Source organism: Haliaeetus leucocephalus, unplaced genomic scaffold (assembly GCF_000737465.1).
Source record: "Haliaeetus leucocephalus isolate CR32 unplaced genomic scaffold, Haliaeetus_leucocephalus-4.0 Scaffold273, whole genome shotgun sequence".
In the NCBI taxonomy this organism is placed as follows: Eukaryota; Metazoa; Chordata; class Aves; order Accipitriformes; family Accipitridae; genus Haliaeetus; species Haliaeetus leucocephalus.
Window position 1 is genome coordinate 4,230,417 of NW_010972709.1, and position 14,598 is coordinate 4,245,014.

The 14,598-nt window shown below is 45.2% G+C and overlaps 1 protein-coding gene across 1 annotated transcript in view; it reads right to left on the reverse strand.

The window, feature by feature from the left end:
• CDH4 (cadherin 4, type 1, R-cadherin (retinal)) overlaps positions 1-14,598 on the reverse strand; it is a 460,866-nt gene that overhangs the window by 11,430 nt on the left and 434,838 nt on the right. Inside the window, exons 9-11 of the mRNA XM_010569772.1 lie at positions 11,943-12,128; positions 6,317-6,570; positions 2,677-2,819 (exon numbers count right to left, since the gene is read on the reverse strand). Coding sequence (XP_010568074.1) covers positions 2,677-2,819; positions 6,317-6,570; positions 11,943-12,128 — 583 coding nt within the window. The remainder of the gene's footprint in view (positions 1-2,676; positions 2,820-6,316; positions 6,571-11,942; positions 12,129-14,598) is intronic.

Genomic DNA, 14,598 nt, shown 5'->3' on the forward strand with positions numbered 1-14,598 from the left:
GATGAGGACCACCACAGTACCCCTGACGCCAGTGGAGAAATTGGTCTACTCTCTGAAATTAAGATTGAAATACTAATGACATTATTCCAAAAGAAAGAGGAATGCACAACTGCCACATCTGCATTTAACTGTTGCATTCCACATCACTGCCTTTTTCACAGTGCCAGCGTCGGCACTCCTGGAGTGAGGTACAAGCCAACTGGCTTTCAAGTTCAGCTGCAAGCAGGAGTCACTCCCATCCTGCTTGTGCAAAAATTTCTAAGGAACTTGGGCCACTGTCTTGACAAATCATGGCAGAAATTAAGTAAACTGTGCCTGTGGCTAACCGGCATCTTCTTGTTGTTGTGTGCCTGCAGAAAAGGAGGAACCTGCAGGCAGGGTCACCAATGCAGCCTGGTCTCCTACAGGATTGGGCCCCACAGGTGAGTTCCCATGGGGTGCTCTGATATAGAGGAAGGGGCAGGACCCTGCTTCCTTCAGTTACAGAGTCTCTCTCCCCTACTCATCTCCCTGGTTTATGAAACCTGTTGGAACATGATGCATTTGAGTTCTCAGCTTCCCTGTGAGATTGGTTGAAATTGGCTGAAGGGTTTAGCCACTGCCAGTCTTCACACCTGTGTAGACACAGTGTGATCCAAGAGCCTCTCTCTCCTGGGAAACCAGGCTACAAATATGCTGTTGATGAGGATTCCCCCCCGCCCCCCGCCCTACACTGCAGTCAAAACTTTTCTTAAAGTGACTATCTCTGCGCTGTAGCCCAGGGAGAGAAAGAGAGCATGCCCAAGGAGTATTTGGATAACCTTATCATATACTGAAAACAGCAAAAAGAACTTCAAGGAAACATCATGCTGCTGCTTCTTCAAGAAAGAAAGAAAAATCCCCACCAAAACCCCCAACCCAAAGCCTTTCTTTGATGAGTATGTGATGCCGCAGAACCTGGAACTTGGGAGAAATGTGGAAAGAGTCTATTAGCCTAGATAAACTTTACCTGTTATCCTAAGCACTCTAGACAGAATTTTAAACAAGGTGTTGCTTTATGTGCATGTTAATGGCTGCAATATACCAGTGATAGATTAATTTTTCAGAATAAAGAGATTTACCTAGGTCCTCACTTTCTGACCTGCTGAATGATGGATGTGGAAGCGCTGATGCACTGCAGCATCAGCACCGAAGCCAAGGAAAGGGGTTAACTCCAAATCACGTTGTACTAAGTGCCCGGGATTTGCAAGGTCAGATGGTGAGGATTAGTTTGACCAGTTCAAGCTCTACCACTGCTTTTGTGAATAGCCTCACAAACAGCCAACTCCTTTGACCTGTTTTGCCTCGCGGCTCTTGCAGATGAACCTGCTAGATCCCCTTGAGACTATTTTGGATTTCACTGCCCCGGCTGCCTTCACAGAGGGGAAGCTTAGGATGGGGCTGTGGGACCACACCAGTCTTACCACTGATGGCACAAAGAAGGGCCAGAATTTGCTTCTGGGTACTGCTACTCGGCATTGAAACTCTTCCATGAATTTGCCTTGCCCCTGTGACCCAGGATGCAATGACTCAAGTGAAGCCTGAAACCCCAGAGGGAGCGAGTTTTCATTCGCCCTGCAAGCACCGCCGTATCTGCTCATAATGGACGTGGCACCTTCAGCCTGAGGGATGACAAGAGCTAACACAAACACTGTCCTGAAAGCACCTACAGACTGAGCAATACACTTAGGTGCTCACAGCCAAGCCTAGACTTAATTTTGTTGCTGAAACACGGCTCTGGTTTGATGTGAGCACTCAGCACCCTGCAGGGGGAAGACGTGGGTCGGAGAGGGGAGCAGAAGGCCCTCTCCTTGCCCAGGGAAGCTACTGAGCCCTCCACAAAGCCTTTTCCAACCGGAGGAACCGACGAATGAAATAACAGCATGACCACATTTAGGTATGGTTAGCAAAAAAGTCGTCAACTCCTCCTAATCAGAATTAGGAACGGGAATCCAGGGCAGCAGCAATGGACCTCTTGCCCTTGAGTGAGGCCAGCGCTGAGGTTCACAGTGCTAATTTGACCAAAAGCACTGTGTGATCTTTAATGAGCAGAGACGAACAAGTCTTAACAGGACTTCTCCGTGAGAAGATCTGTACTGGCCTCAGCAACTTTGATAATAAAATACACCAGCATCCAGACACTCTGATGATGGCTGGACGTTTCAGAAATGGTAGTGGACAGAGAGAGATTAGCTCCAATGACAGACAGACAGACGCCTTTCATGAAAGCCACGGCAGCTCAATAGATTGGCTTATTTTTAATACCCTCCTGCCATCCCCTACAATTACTTCTGGTTTCCTGATGGAAGGCTTCCTGAATGCTCTGATCACTGCCTTTGGGACGATTACCAGGACCGATGTGTTCGGCAGCCCTTGGAGAGCACATCCCTTTGATATTTTTTCAAGTTCAGGCTACACCGCTACACTGAACTCCCCAAATCGATTTTCCATTTGCCCTCCCTTTCCCTTAATAACACTCTCCGTATACTGTGCACATTTAATTTACTCCAGCAATTTCCCGTCCCACTTTCACATTTTTGACCATAAAAACCTGGGAAAAAGATAACTTATACTGACAACTCTGTCAGGGCATCATTTCTCTTAATGCATCACATTAGAGTCTTATTGAAGCATGAACAATGTGAAGCCTGGGCTCACCGTTGTCAGCCGCCAAGAATGTGGCCTCGTAGACATTATTCTTAATGTAGTCTGACTCTCGATCAAGGACAGCAGCAGTAGTGATCTGACCATTTGTGGCATTAATGTTCAGCCAGTTTGCAGGATCTGACAGCTTAGAGTATCTACAGAGAAAGGAAATAAATACATGGTAGTCTTTTCACTGACATATCCTTAATATTGCTTGAAATAAGGTTTTTCTGGACTCCTGACCCATGATTCAAAGGACCTTTGGATAACTGGTTCTGTTGACAAACAAAATGCTAATTGAGTATCTGTTTTTTGACCTCTGCAATTATTCAATTTTTCTATTTCTTTCATTTTAAAGGTTTTTCTTTCCACTAAGTGCCACTTACATGCCAGCTTCCTGCTGCTGGGAGTGGACATAGCCTGAGGTCTGTGCAGCTGAGGAGAAATGGGGTCTGCAATGACCACTGCATTCATATGCCTGAATTAGAGGATGGATTCCTGCTCTCTCCTTCTCTTAACATTGCCCTTCCTAAACCAGCTGTTGCTCTAAAGCTGTGGATATTGCTGTTTTCTGCCCATCACTAATAAACAACAGTTTGGGAAATACCACACGGGAAGAATGGCAGTTTTCAGGCCACTCTTTTGTATCAGAATGGCATCTTCAGCAGCAATTGCCCTGGGGACACTGTAATGGGAAGTCACAGCTGTATTAAGACGTGGACTCGCGGGGGAAGCAGTTTCAGGTCTGCTCTCCCAAAACATTTTTATATGTTCCTGAAATAGCAGGTGAGATGATCCTATGCATGTGGGAGGTTCAAAGAGAGCAGTGACAAGGGGGTCCCCTTGGCAGTCCCCAGTGTTCCCAGGGCTGGAAGGACCCAATGGCAGACTTGCCTCCCAACTACTCAGTCAACTCATAGCCCACGTCTGTTCACGTCCTACGCAGCCAGCTACGAGCGTGGTTTGTTTGAGGCAAACTTTTTGCATGTTCTCCAGATCAATGTGTTCTGTTTACCTTTCTCACTTGCTTGTTTTCCTTTGTTTTATTTTATTCGTTGCTTTTGATTTCTACTTCTCAGTTTTGTACAGTTTGAGTTGAGATGGACCCTTATTACCTGAACTGGAAGCTAATAAATGGCCAAACTATAAATTACTGAAATAAGCAAAAAGCTGAGCTTATTTCATGGGTAACTCAGAGCTGCTGATAGTTTTATATAAACTTTTTGTAGTTAGATATGCAGAAAGAAGAACTGCTTGCTTCTGGTGGATATTCCTTTCCAGAAATGGGCTGTTTGAAGCTGAAATTCAAAGTGAAACTTGAGCTGCGTCAATCTGTGTGAGCAGGAAAGCAACACACAGCTGCACAAGCCCCTGCCAAAGGAAAGAATTACATTTCATGGAGCTAGACTCTTCGGGATGTTTTCATTTCTTTTTAATATCACTGCTGTGAGTCTCCTGCCCTTTCTCTGCTAAATGACCAGGGATCCAGTTTCAAAGCTGGCTTTGTGAATGTGTCTGTGGCTAATGAGGATAACTTGAGGTGTGACACTGGCCATGCCAAGCTGTGCCTTACTGGAGATGCTCCTGCTTCCTTATCTTCTATTTGTAAAAACTCTATTTCATCAAAGACTATTTAGAGAGAGACTGAAACCTGTATGCAGGGCTCTAGCAGCTGGATCAGCTCTCTGTGAAGTGCTTATCATGGATCTGTAGGCTTAGCTTTTTGGGTATCTTTTCTCCTAACTCACCAATGCCAACTGTGAAGAAAAAAACCAAAATATCCTTTGCATAGCTCACGAAGACAGGACCCCAACAATACCCCACTGCTTCTTGTGAAGCCTTGGTGTTGGGCTGTCCCGATGAAAAAGGGGTAAGAGAGATTGTACTTGGCTTTGAAAATGAAGTGCTGGTAGGTACACAAAATGTGTGTCCTGGAAGCCCTAGGAAAAAAACTCTCAAGTAATTGGCTGTTCATATTCACAGAAAGTCTTACAAGACCCTGCACACACACTGTGCGATGACAGGAATGGCTCAGCAGAGCCGGTCCTTCTCCCAGAAACAGCAGATGCTCATTTGGATTATAGATCATCCACCTCCAGGTTAGAGGGAGTATTCAATCAGAAATGAGCCGTTTTCTCCTCTGAAAACCAGACCAGTTTGGTACAGACGTTAGGGAAATAAAAACCCTTCAAAGGCCAATATTTCAAAAAGAATATAAGAAAAACTGGCTTGTTAGTTAGGATGGTCTCCTTCCTCAAAAGTCACAATACCTGTCTAAAGACAACAAGATGAGGCAGTGAATAAACTATCATTTTCTAGACCAGACAGCTCTGTGCCAGGTGAAATATTTCAAACTCTTCCTGACATGAAATGTCACAACTGATATAAGTTTAAGTGGCCTCGGCTGTGGTCATGTCGTACACTCAGGTTTTGCCAAAAATGCTATGGTCCTTACAGACTGCGAGTAAAAAAGAAACAAAATTCCGTGGATTTAGAAGTATCCAAGAGCAGGCAACGCATTTCCCGTCTGCACAGACGGAGGCTGAAATACTTGTGAAAGGTGTCATGAGGACTCATTTTCACACACACTTTTCTGCCTATGTATTTCCCAGTGGGAAGGCGTGTGAGTCGGGGTCCTGGACCGTGGATTCAGTCCCCAGTCTGCCCAGGTGGGACAAAACACAGTGAGTGACACCCTCCCGGTTGCAGAATCGGTCAGACTAAATCCAATCTTAAATTGCTTAGATAGAGCACCTGACTTTTAGAAGGCTAAAATTTTGCCATCTGAATCTCATTCCTAGGGAAAGCAGCTAACAACGAGGTTATGTTTGGCAGTTGGTCTGAAGGTCAGAAAAAATCTTGCTAACTGCAGGGCAGGCAAGGGCTGCTGGGGTGCCTGATATGGACTGGCATTAGTCAGATAAAGACCAAGTGCCAATGGCATGTGCATGGGTGTTTGACTGCTCAGGCAATACCTAACTATATGATACCTTAAAAGCCTGTTCAGCAGCTGTTTGTAACCAAGCCAGCCTTGCTCTGAACGGGCTGACAGCTCCTCTCACACTGCGCTTTTTAAGCCAGGTTGAACCTAAATCCTCTGGAAGCAACAACAGACATGATTAAAAATCCTAGTCATTCCTTTTGGAAATCTAACCCTTGCCCTTTCTGTGCCTCGGTTTCCCCCTCGTAAGACAGAAATAACAAAGCTGCCTTTTCCTAAACCTCTGTGTTTATAATGTGCATGAACAACATAGGTCAAAGCATCCTTGACGAGGCAGAGACAAAACACTCAGTACAATGCAGCCCTGACCTCTGTCTTTGGAACAACGCAGGGACACCTTGCTATCGACTGCTTGCATTTCAAGCTGTGAACTGCCCCTCCACATGCCAGTAACGTGGAATTCAACTCTGTCTGCCCTCCCGGACCCAGCTGCTCGGAATCTGGCTTACCTGGAGGGGGGAGGATTGCGAGTTTACAAGCTTGCAGGATACTCTGCAGGCCCTCGACTGAGGGTGCCAGTCCCTGCCAAGCATTTTACTCATATCACATCACTTAGTTTGTGAATTAGCTTTCAGCTGCTTTGCTCCCCAAACTTCTGCAGCTGATATCCCCCTCCTGTACACGAGCTCACTTGGCTGCCTGGTCTCCCACCTTACTGCCTGCTGCATGAAGCGATCAGGATCCACCGCTGAAAATGTCGTCAGGACTGTCCCCGTAGGCACCCCTTCCTCCAGCCTGATTAACTTGTGGTTCGTTGGGAAATACGGTGCTTCGTTGACATCTGTGACTGAAATGGTGACTCCTGCTGTTGACTGGAAGGACATCTGGATGCCACTGGCCAGGGGAGCTTGGTTTGATACCATCACTGTCAGCATGAAAGCTCTGTTCATCTCGTAATCGACTGCCTAAGACAAAGAAACAAGCAAGTATAGAGCCAAGCAGAGAATAAATTCCACCTTCTGGCTGAAAGCTGCAAAATTTAGAAGGCAGATGATATCAAAGTCATTGCCTCATCTCGTTTCCGCCTGAGCTCAGTCCTTTTGAAGGTGTAAATCCAGACCAGCTTCAATCCGGTGGAGGATTTGGCCTTCCAGTATTTGGAGGGTCAAATAGTTAAAAAAAACCCCACAAAGTAAAAATTGCAAACAGCAGGGAGGATTTGCCCTGTGTTTTGTTCTAATGCTAACTGGTTTCCAAAAATGAACCTGCCTGTGTTAGTTGAGCATTGAGTGAACAAATCCACCAAGGGCTGCTCTAAATGCAACAGGTAGAGCTTGCTAAGAGGGACTGGACAGGTACTTAGCAGTGCTATTAGCATTTAAAGCTGCTGACTAAGTAACTAGGACAGTCTGTGCGGAGCCATGAGCCTGAAGTTCTCTTCATGTTTCCTCTTAAGTGAGTTTATAAACAAAGGTGAAGCTGCAGGAAGCAACACCTTGTCCGGTTAATCAGGCGGTCCTTCCAGTGGGACCTCTCATCCTCTTGCAAGGTGCCTCGTTATCTCCTGAGGTTGCCCGCACACTCCTACAGACGGGTTTTGCTGTTGGGTGGCCACAGATCTCTTCTCAACATGCACATAAAGACTATGTGTCTTAGGAGCCAGAAGGAGTGAGAAGCCTTTGCTGGCACAACTGACTGAACCGCAGTATAAAAATAATTTCTAAACCATCCCACTAATTATTATGAGGGAAGTCGCTAATCATCTGCCAGGGAGGCTTGAGTTATGCAGGATCACACCTCTGCTTGTTAAAAAATGCTTTGCCGTAATTTATAAATTTAGAAGCGTAACCATTCTCCCTAATACACTCTCCAGCGCTGAGTCTGCAAAGCGTACTCTGACGGTGTAAAATGCCACGGTTACATTGACTTCGGTAGAGCTGTACTGATTTACATCAGCAAAATCTGGCTTCCATGTTCTGTTTAAAACCCAGTATTGTCAGGAGAGAAATCAAATCATAGGAGGCTACATGAGAAAAACAAATTTCAGGGGCAAAAGGTAAAACAGTGAAATCTCTATTCGATTGAAGTGCAAATGTTCCTATTGCTAAATGGTTTCCTGACAGGCAGGGCCAACATTTAATAAATAAAAGGATGCATAAAGATTCCCAGTACACCCACCAGCACTGACTCACGGACTTGTACCGCATTCAAAAAAGACACATGGTAAAAGTTCCCATTTAAACACTATTCAGGGCCTTGAAACAATTTGACTAATGCATTTCCTCAATTTCTCTTCACACCCCTCTAATTGATATTCATCCAGTCTTCATTTTTTTGTTGGTTTTCTTTTGTGCTGGCCTGTTTGCTAACCTTGCCCACAGCCGGTCTGCACCTCCCTACCCAGAGGGGCTCAGCTGGAGCCGGGGGGACCGATCTGAGCATCCCCCCAGGGCACTGATGCGGGAAACCACTGGACTCCTGCCTGATGATGCACAGGACACACCGACCACACACATATCTGCTAGGACATGGCCTGATTCAAGGGAGTGTTTTTTTTCACCCCCCAAATGTAGAGCTGCTCAGTCAGCTTCCTTCCCTCTCTTCTGGGAAAGAACAAAAACCAGGGCTGTAGAAAAGCAGCGCAGGGAGTGGGGCTGGCCCGGGACCACTCAGTAACGCCCAGCTCCCAGACTGTCCTGGCGGCATCAGTGCCACATGCTGGCACATGGTGGCACAATGTCCACCACGCTTCGGTTTGTAAGAGAGTGCCGATCTGCCGATATTTTGTTGAAAAAATAAGGTAAAATCAAGAACCTGTGCCTCCACAGCAGTGTTTGTGCTATTGTCCCCAGCGGGACAGGAGCCCCTTGCAGCCAGACACAGTCCAGCCCTACGCAGAACTTCTTTCACACCATAATAAGCAATTTCTCCCAGGACAGTTCACACTTCTGCTTCCTAAACCTGCCTCCCTCTGAGGATAACGGTGCACAGAGCGCACCGTGTTCTTCACACCGCCCTAACCCCTTGCATCTCCGTGCATCCCACTGAAAATGCTGCATATTGATCAGGCCGACAGCAGGACCAAAAGCACACGGTGCCATTACTTCTGGGGCAAGGAGGTGCTGGACTGCTGCCTACTTTTTAATTTCATGTCCAAGAAGCACGCGACATGAAATTAAGAAGTAGACCTTTGCAGATACCCCTTGTTGGATTTTCAGTGTTTGATCTGGCACAAATGGCTCTGAAACATCGCCCTGGAGAAGCTGCACATCCTCCTCCTTCACTAGCCTCTCCAACCTGCATGCAGCAGAGTGAAGCCGAGGGCTTGCCATGTATCCTCCTTTTCTCAAGGTACTTTTAACTGGAGAGAATAAATTTGCCTTATGCTATTGTTGACGCAAATAATAACAGAAGCTTCGGAAGCATCTCCATTATAAATTCACAGCTCTGATCCATGCAGAGTTTATAATAACATTTTACTTAGCCGGCTCCCACAGGACAGCCACTGCTGCTCTTGGAGATTGTCTCCAGATGCTGCGGTGTCTTATCTGAGTGGGAAGTTTCTCTCTCTCCTTGATCAAGGCTTTCTTTGAAGATTAGGGTCTTGTATGGTTATGGAAATGGTTTGGAAAGGCATGAACAGAAAAAGGAAACGTTACACTTTTGGTGATTGGACTGGAGCTGCAGATGGGGTTTTGTTGAAAGTGGCTGCAAAATGGCCCCCACGAGCATCATCTGAACTCCAAAGGGCTTCTTGGTTCGGAAGCATTTCTGGCCCTCCATTTCTGGTCCCCAAACTGCTGGTGGAGGGGTGGGATTCTTCACAGAACGCCCTTCTCTGCCCTGTTTCTGTGACTGCTGTAGCCCAGATGTAAAACCTTTTGCTTGCAGCAGTGGGGAGTTATGTATAAGCGGCTTCAAAGAGCCGCGTAGAAGTCCAGCTATGTAGGGTCTGTAAATAAAAAGGTTCGTTACTTGGCTTCATTTTTTACCTGCGTTTTCAATCTACACCAGGGATCAAACCAGCAAAAGACTGCGCCTACACCACGAACAACGAGCTCTGACTGGCCACCCAGTTCGATGTGCATACGTTCCCCAAATGTTTAAGCATATTCACTTATTAACGGAGAACAAAATATTTCAAAGAAGAAGGTGGACTCCTAAGAGTCTTCCCTTCTTCACCATGAAAATTTAATCACAAGCAATTTCACTCATTCTCCTTGCTGAAAATACACCAAAAAGCCTCCCGGCTTGATAAGGGTAAGAAACTCTGGGCGCCCAGGAGGATCAGGTGAGGTTATATAGTGAAGACATTCAATGCAATTTCAAGCTTTGAGCTCAGCTTGACAAGATAGGATTTTCATGTGGTTCTTTGCATTGTGATCACTGTGGGTTACACAGCACTGGAAAGTCAACACCAGCATCAATGGTGTCCTGACAAATCTGTCCTGCTTTTTGCCTGCAAGTTCTGAATATGGGATGGTTCATTATGCAGAAGTCCTTGTGTAGCAGTGATGATCATGTAAATCCCCTGTTGTTCACTTTGATGTGCTTGTAAACTGCAGTCGTGACACTTTACTGGATTAAGAATAAGGGGTCCTCCCCTGTTTGCAAGCGAAAACATTGACATTTCAATTTCAGACTAGCTGCTGATGTCAACGGAAGTTAAATTGTTGCATTTTACTTTGTTGAATGTTTTCTGTTTAAGCAGAAAATACATACATATGGATACATGTATACTTACATGCATACATGCATCCATATACACGTGTCTTGGAACTACTGCTAAGCTTGAAGAGGTTTTGTAACATTGCATCAGATAAGGCTGTCAACCGTTATTACAGAGCAATAAAGAGTGATAAATAAAAGGAGCCTGCTGAAATACCATCTAGCAGGTAAGATGATGTCTCCCTTAAAGTTTCAGCAAAGTGGCATCTGCAGACACACACACATAGCCTAAGGGTCAGAGAACAGGACAAGCTCACAAGCTCACACGTTCTTACCAGCGTAACCTCATTGGCATTTCACTGATGTCATTTTTCCTAATACCCAAACCATATGTATTAAGAATGACTGCAACTTATTAGCTACAAGGGAGCGGGGCTCTTTTTTTCAACACAGAGCTATTCTTAAATCCCGTTGCTCTTTAAACATTAGTGTTTCATCCTAAGTAGTTGGTTAAAACTTTTTGTTAGAGAAGGCCAGACTTATCAAAAGTTGCAGGCTTCGTCCATCCCACAACGTATTATCTTTTTCAGGTGCAGCGCGCAGTGCATGTCGTGCGAGCTCCTAGAGATCACAGCAGCCTATTTGTGACACCTTCACTCTTTTGGCAGTCAGAGGGAGCATCCATAGGCATCTTATCTGGGAAGAGAGTCAGTGAACGCTGAATGGATCCGGTTATGTTCTGGCTGCATGTAATGACTGCACAAACATTCACTGCCTGGGCTGCTGGCCTCGGTAACTCAAAGGGAAGCGAACGCTCAAATGAAGATAAAGTCATGTTCTTTGGAGGCAAGGAGGGAAAGAGAATTTGATACTTGCTGCAGGTATCTTGAGGGTTCCAGCTCCCCTTACGCTGAAGGCAACAGATGGAGGAAAGAAGGGATGGTGGATATTTACAGTCTTACTTCGCTGTCTTTGGACAAGATCCTCTGCTGATCTAACCTGGGGAATGGCTTTCACTTGAGTGGAGCTATTCTGAGCTGAGGATCTGTCCCATACTGCGTGTTTATCGCTTGATACTAGGAAAAGGAAACATTTCTTGCAGCTTTTTTCTGCCAAGCAACTCGATCAGACGAAAATCTCTCCTTTCCTTCTGTAACCAGGAAATTCACTCCTCCTGAAATCTCTCCTGCACTCGTACTTTCACAGAGGATCACTTGACTGATCCCCTGCAGTGAAACGCTACCTCTGATTCACAGCTAACGGGGCATTTTCCGGCTCGAAAAGAAGAAGGTGCAGCCTCTGCCCTAAACCTGCCAGGCAGGGCAGGGCTGCACAGCCCAGGCACCATTCCCTCTTACGGCGCTCAAAAAGCTAAGGAGGAGCAGGACACGGAGGTCAGGCTCGGATGCTGGGAAGAGCCTTCAGCACAAGAGAGTTTATGAAACCTTATGGTGGGCTGGGCTGAGTTGGGAAACTCAGAACCTGTGGCATACGCTTGAAGTAAAAGTATTCAGGACTCCAGCACAGAGAGAGACGGGAAACAACAGATTTGAGCACTCATATTCCCAGGTAAAGAAGGCACGAAATAACTGCAGGCTTCTGGCAATCCTTGTAGCCTTAGGTAGCTGAAAGGGTGACAAATACAGATTTGCTTTGGCTTCCCCCTTACCTTCACGACGGTTACCATGCCTTCGTTGGTTATGGGGTCTGTCCGGATGGTGAAATGGCCAGAGGGGTCTCCGCTGATAATACGGTAGATGGCATTCCAGTTGGGGGAGTGAGGCTGGTCCCGGTCCATCACCGTCAGATTTGCCACCACAACCTCCACTCTGTTCTCAGGAACTTCTCCTGAATACTGCAAATAAAAGACAGAAGCGGTCATGGTGGGAGCTTTCTGCTGGTCCTCACAGCTACCTCCCTTCTCCCCTACATCAGCATGCCGACTGGGCAATCAGTCCCATGAAGAGGACCACGGGGTTATACATTATGAGCAATACATCCCTTTCTCCCTTCTGGTTTTCTTATTTTTTACTTTGAGTATTTTTCCAAACCTTTCAAAGCCTAGTTTCACCTTTCAGCCTGAAGGAGAAAAAACCCGCTATCACCTTGTCACTGCCCAAGTTTCAGCAAATGCTCGAAGTAAACGAGCAAAAAATGTTCCTGATATTCTCATTCAGTTACAGCAATCAGAGAGTTAATTGTCAACAGCAGGTAAAAATGGCAGACTAAAATGTGCATTTTTTAGGATGACTATGTCCCTTTAACCTGAGGTATTTTGCCTCACTCAGGTTTCAGTGATGGCATTTTATTGCTTCTTCAGTGATTTTACTTCATTTTCTTTCTTTCTTGCCCTTGATTTGATTTTGTCTCATTATTTAAAGTGTTTCTTGTGATTTTGCCACAGCCTTTCCTGGTGCTTAATTCTCTCATTTAGCACTGATTTTCATGAAGCATGTCCCGTTCAGGCATATCCTGATGCATTAACTACATTCTTTTCTGCTTTCCAGTCCTTGATTTATCATACGACTGATCAGGGATCCTGGCCTGTGAATACTTCCAGTGTTTGGGACTCAAAAGCTGCCAGTAAGACACATTCCCAAATTTTCAACTGTCCTCATCTCTCAGCATCGCCTATTAGCAGCACTTGCAAATCAACACTCTGATTGACATATGGCAAATTAAACACTGGGGAAATGACGGGAGTGGCTGGCTCCGAGTCTGCAACTGAAATCCTGGCCCCAAACTGCAGGAGCAGAGCACTTCTGAAAATCTGGCCTTTGGTGCCTTTGGTGTGCACAAATGCCAGGTTATGTAAATGATAATAAATCATTCCTTTGTTAGCACAAGAGTCCCTTTCCACTCCTAACCCATACCCATCCATTGGAGTCTTTTGGTTATGTGCATTTATATTTAATATATATTATTCCACCACTGACAGCAAAAATATTCAATCTGCCTTATGTTAATGTAAATTTAAATTTGCCTTTTAGTGGTACGCTGAATGGCATTTTGCCCTCTTTTCTGTTATGCACCTGTCCTAAACAAGTTTTCATTAGTGAATGCAGATGGCATCTCTTTCCAGCCATGCTGAGTGGTAGAGAAGAACAGTAGGAAGCTGCGGGATAATTCTAGTTCCAGTACATGCTACAGCTCTTCTTTTCTCTTCATTTCCCATGATTTTACTCGTTTTTTACCCATTCTCTTGCCCAATTTGGAATCTCTGCGGCACACAGCTTAAGCAGGGGAAATACCATATGGAAATTTATCAAAAGCCTCTTGAAAAATCCATTAGATTATGTCATATCTACTACCTTGTCTGAAACCTGCTCAAAAGAACTCAAGGAGATTAGTTAAGCAGGATTGTGTCTTACTAAATCCACACTAGTTATCTATTGCCCATTACATTAAATTAATGTTGTATGGCATGCCAGCAATGACAAGTTGATGAGCCCCCAGTCTCTTTTAGGAGACGGCTGCACCGCTAACATCAAGGTAGCGTACTGTAACTTCAAAGGAGTTAAGCACTTTGTGTAACCATCTCAGATCTTTGACCCAGGACCACAGTTTTTCATCCGTTACTACCAGGCTTGTGCCTTGCAGAACTAAACAGAATTAACTCATCAAGAGCAAGCCATCGGTTGTATTTAAGACATTTAAGAGGGTCAGTCCTACAGGCTGCTGAACACCTTCAGTAGATCGTAACTCGGGTGCTGCCAATCAGTTTGGGTTACATGGAAAAATCCCACACTATCGCCAACAGATTTTACAGCAGCTTCTGTAAAAGCCATCACAACATCTGTTTTTGGCCTGCAGAGATAAAGTTTACTACGAGACATATTTTAAAAATATGAGGTATATTAAAAATTGTAAATACACAAGCACATCTCAATATAAAGCCTGGAGGAAGATCGCCAACAGTCTATAAAGCTTTTTCACTAGGGTAAAAACCACAATGCTCTGCATATACTGAGCAATCCAGTTCACCCAGTTGTTGTTGATACCTGTTAGGTATAGTTAGGGAACGATCAGTCCTATGTAGCAGCGGGTGGATATGTAGCGTAGGCTGGATATTGTCTGTTATGCTTATAAAGCCAAATATTTTTCTGATGAGAACAGAGTACAAACACAGGAATCAAAGGAGCCATCCAAAGCTATTCAGGTTGGGAAACAAATTTTGGAGAGATGCACCATGAAGAACAGAACAATTTTCATCAGCTACAGATCAGCAGCTACTGGGAATCCAAACCAGAGCCTGTCTTTCCTCCTTCTAACACTCCCCCACTATCATTATTATAAGTAAATGCTGTAACTTTTATTGTCCAAAA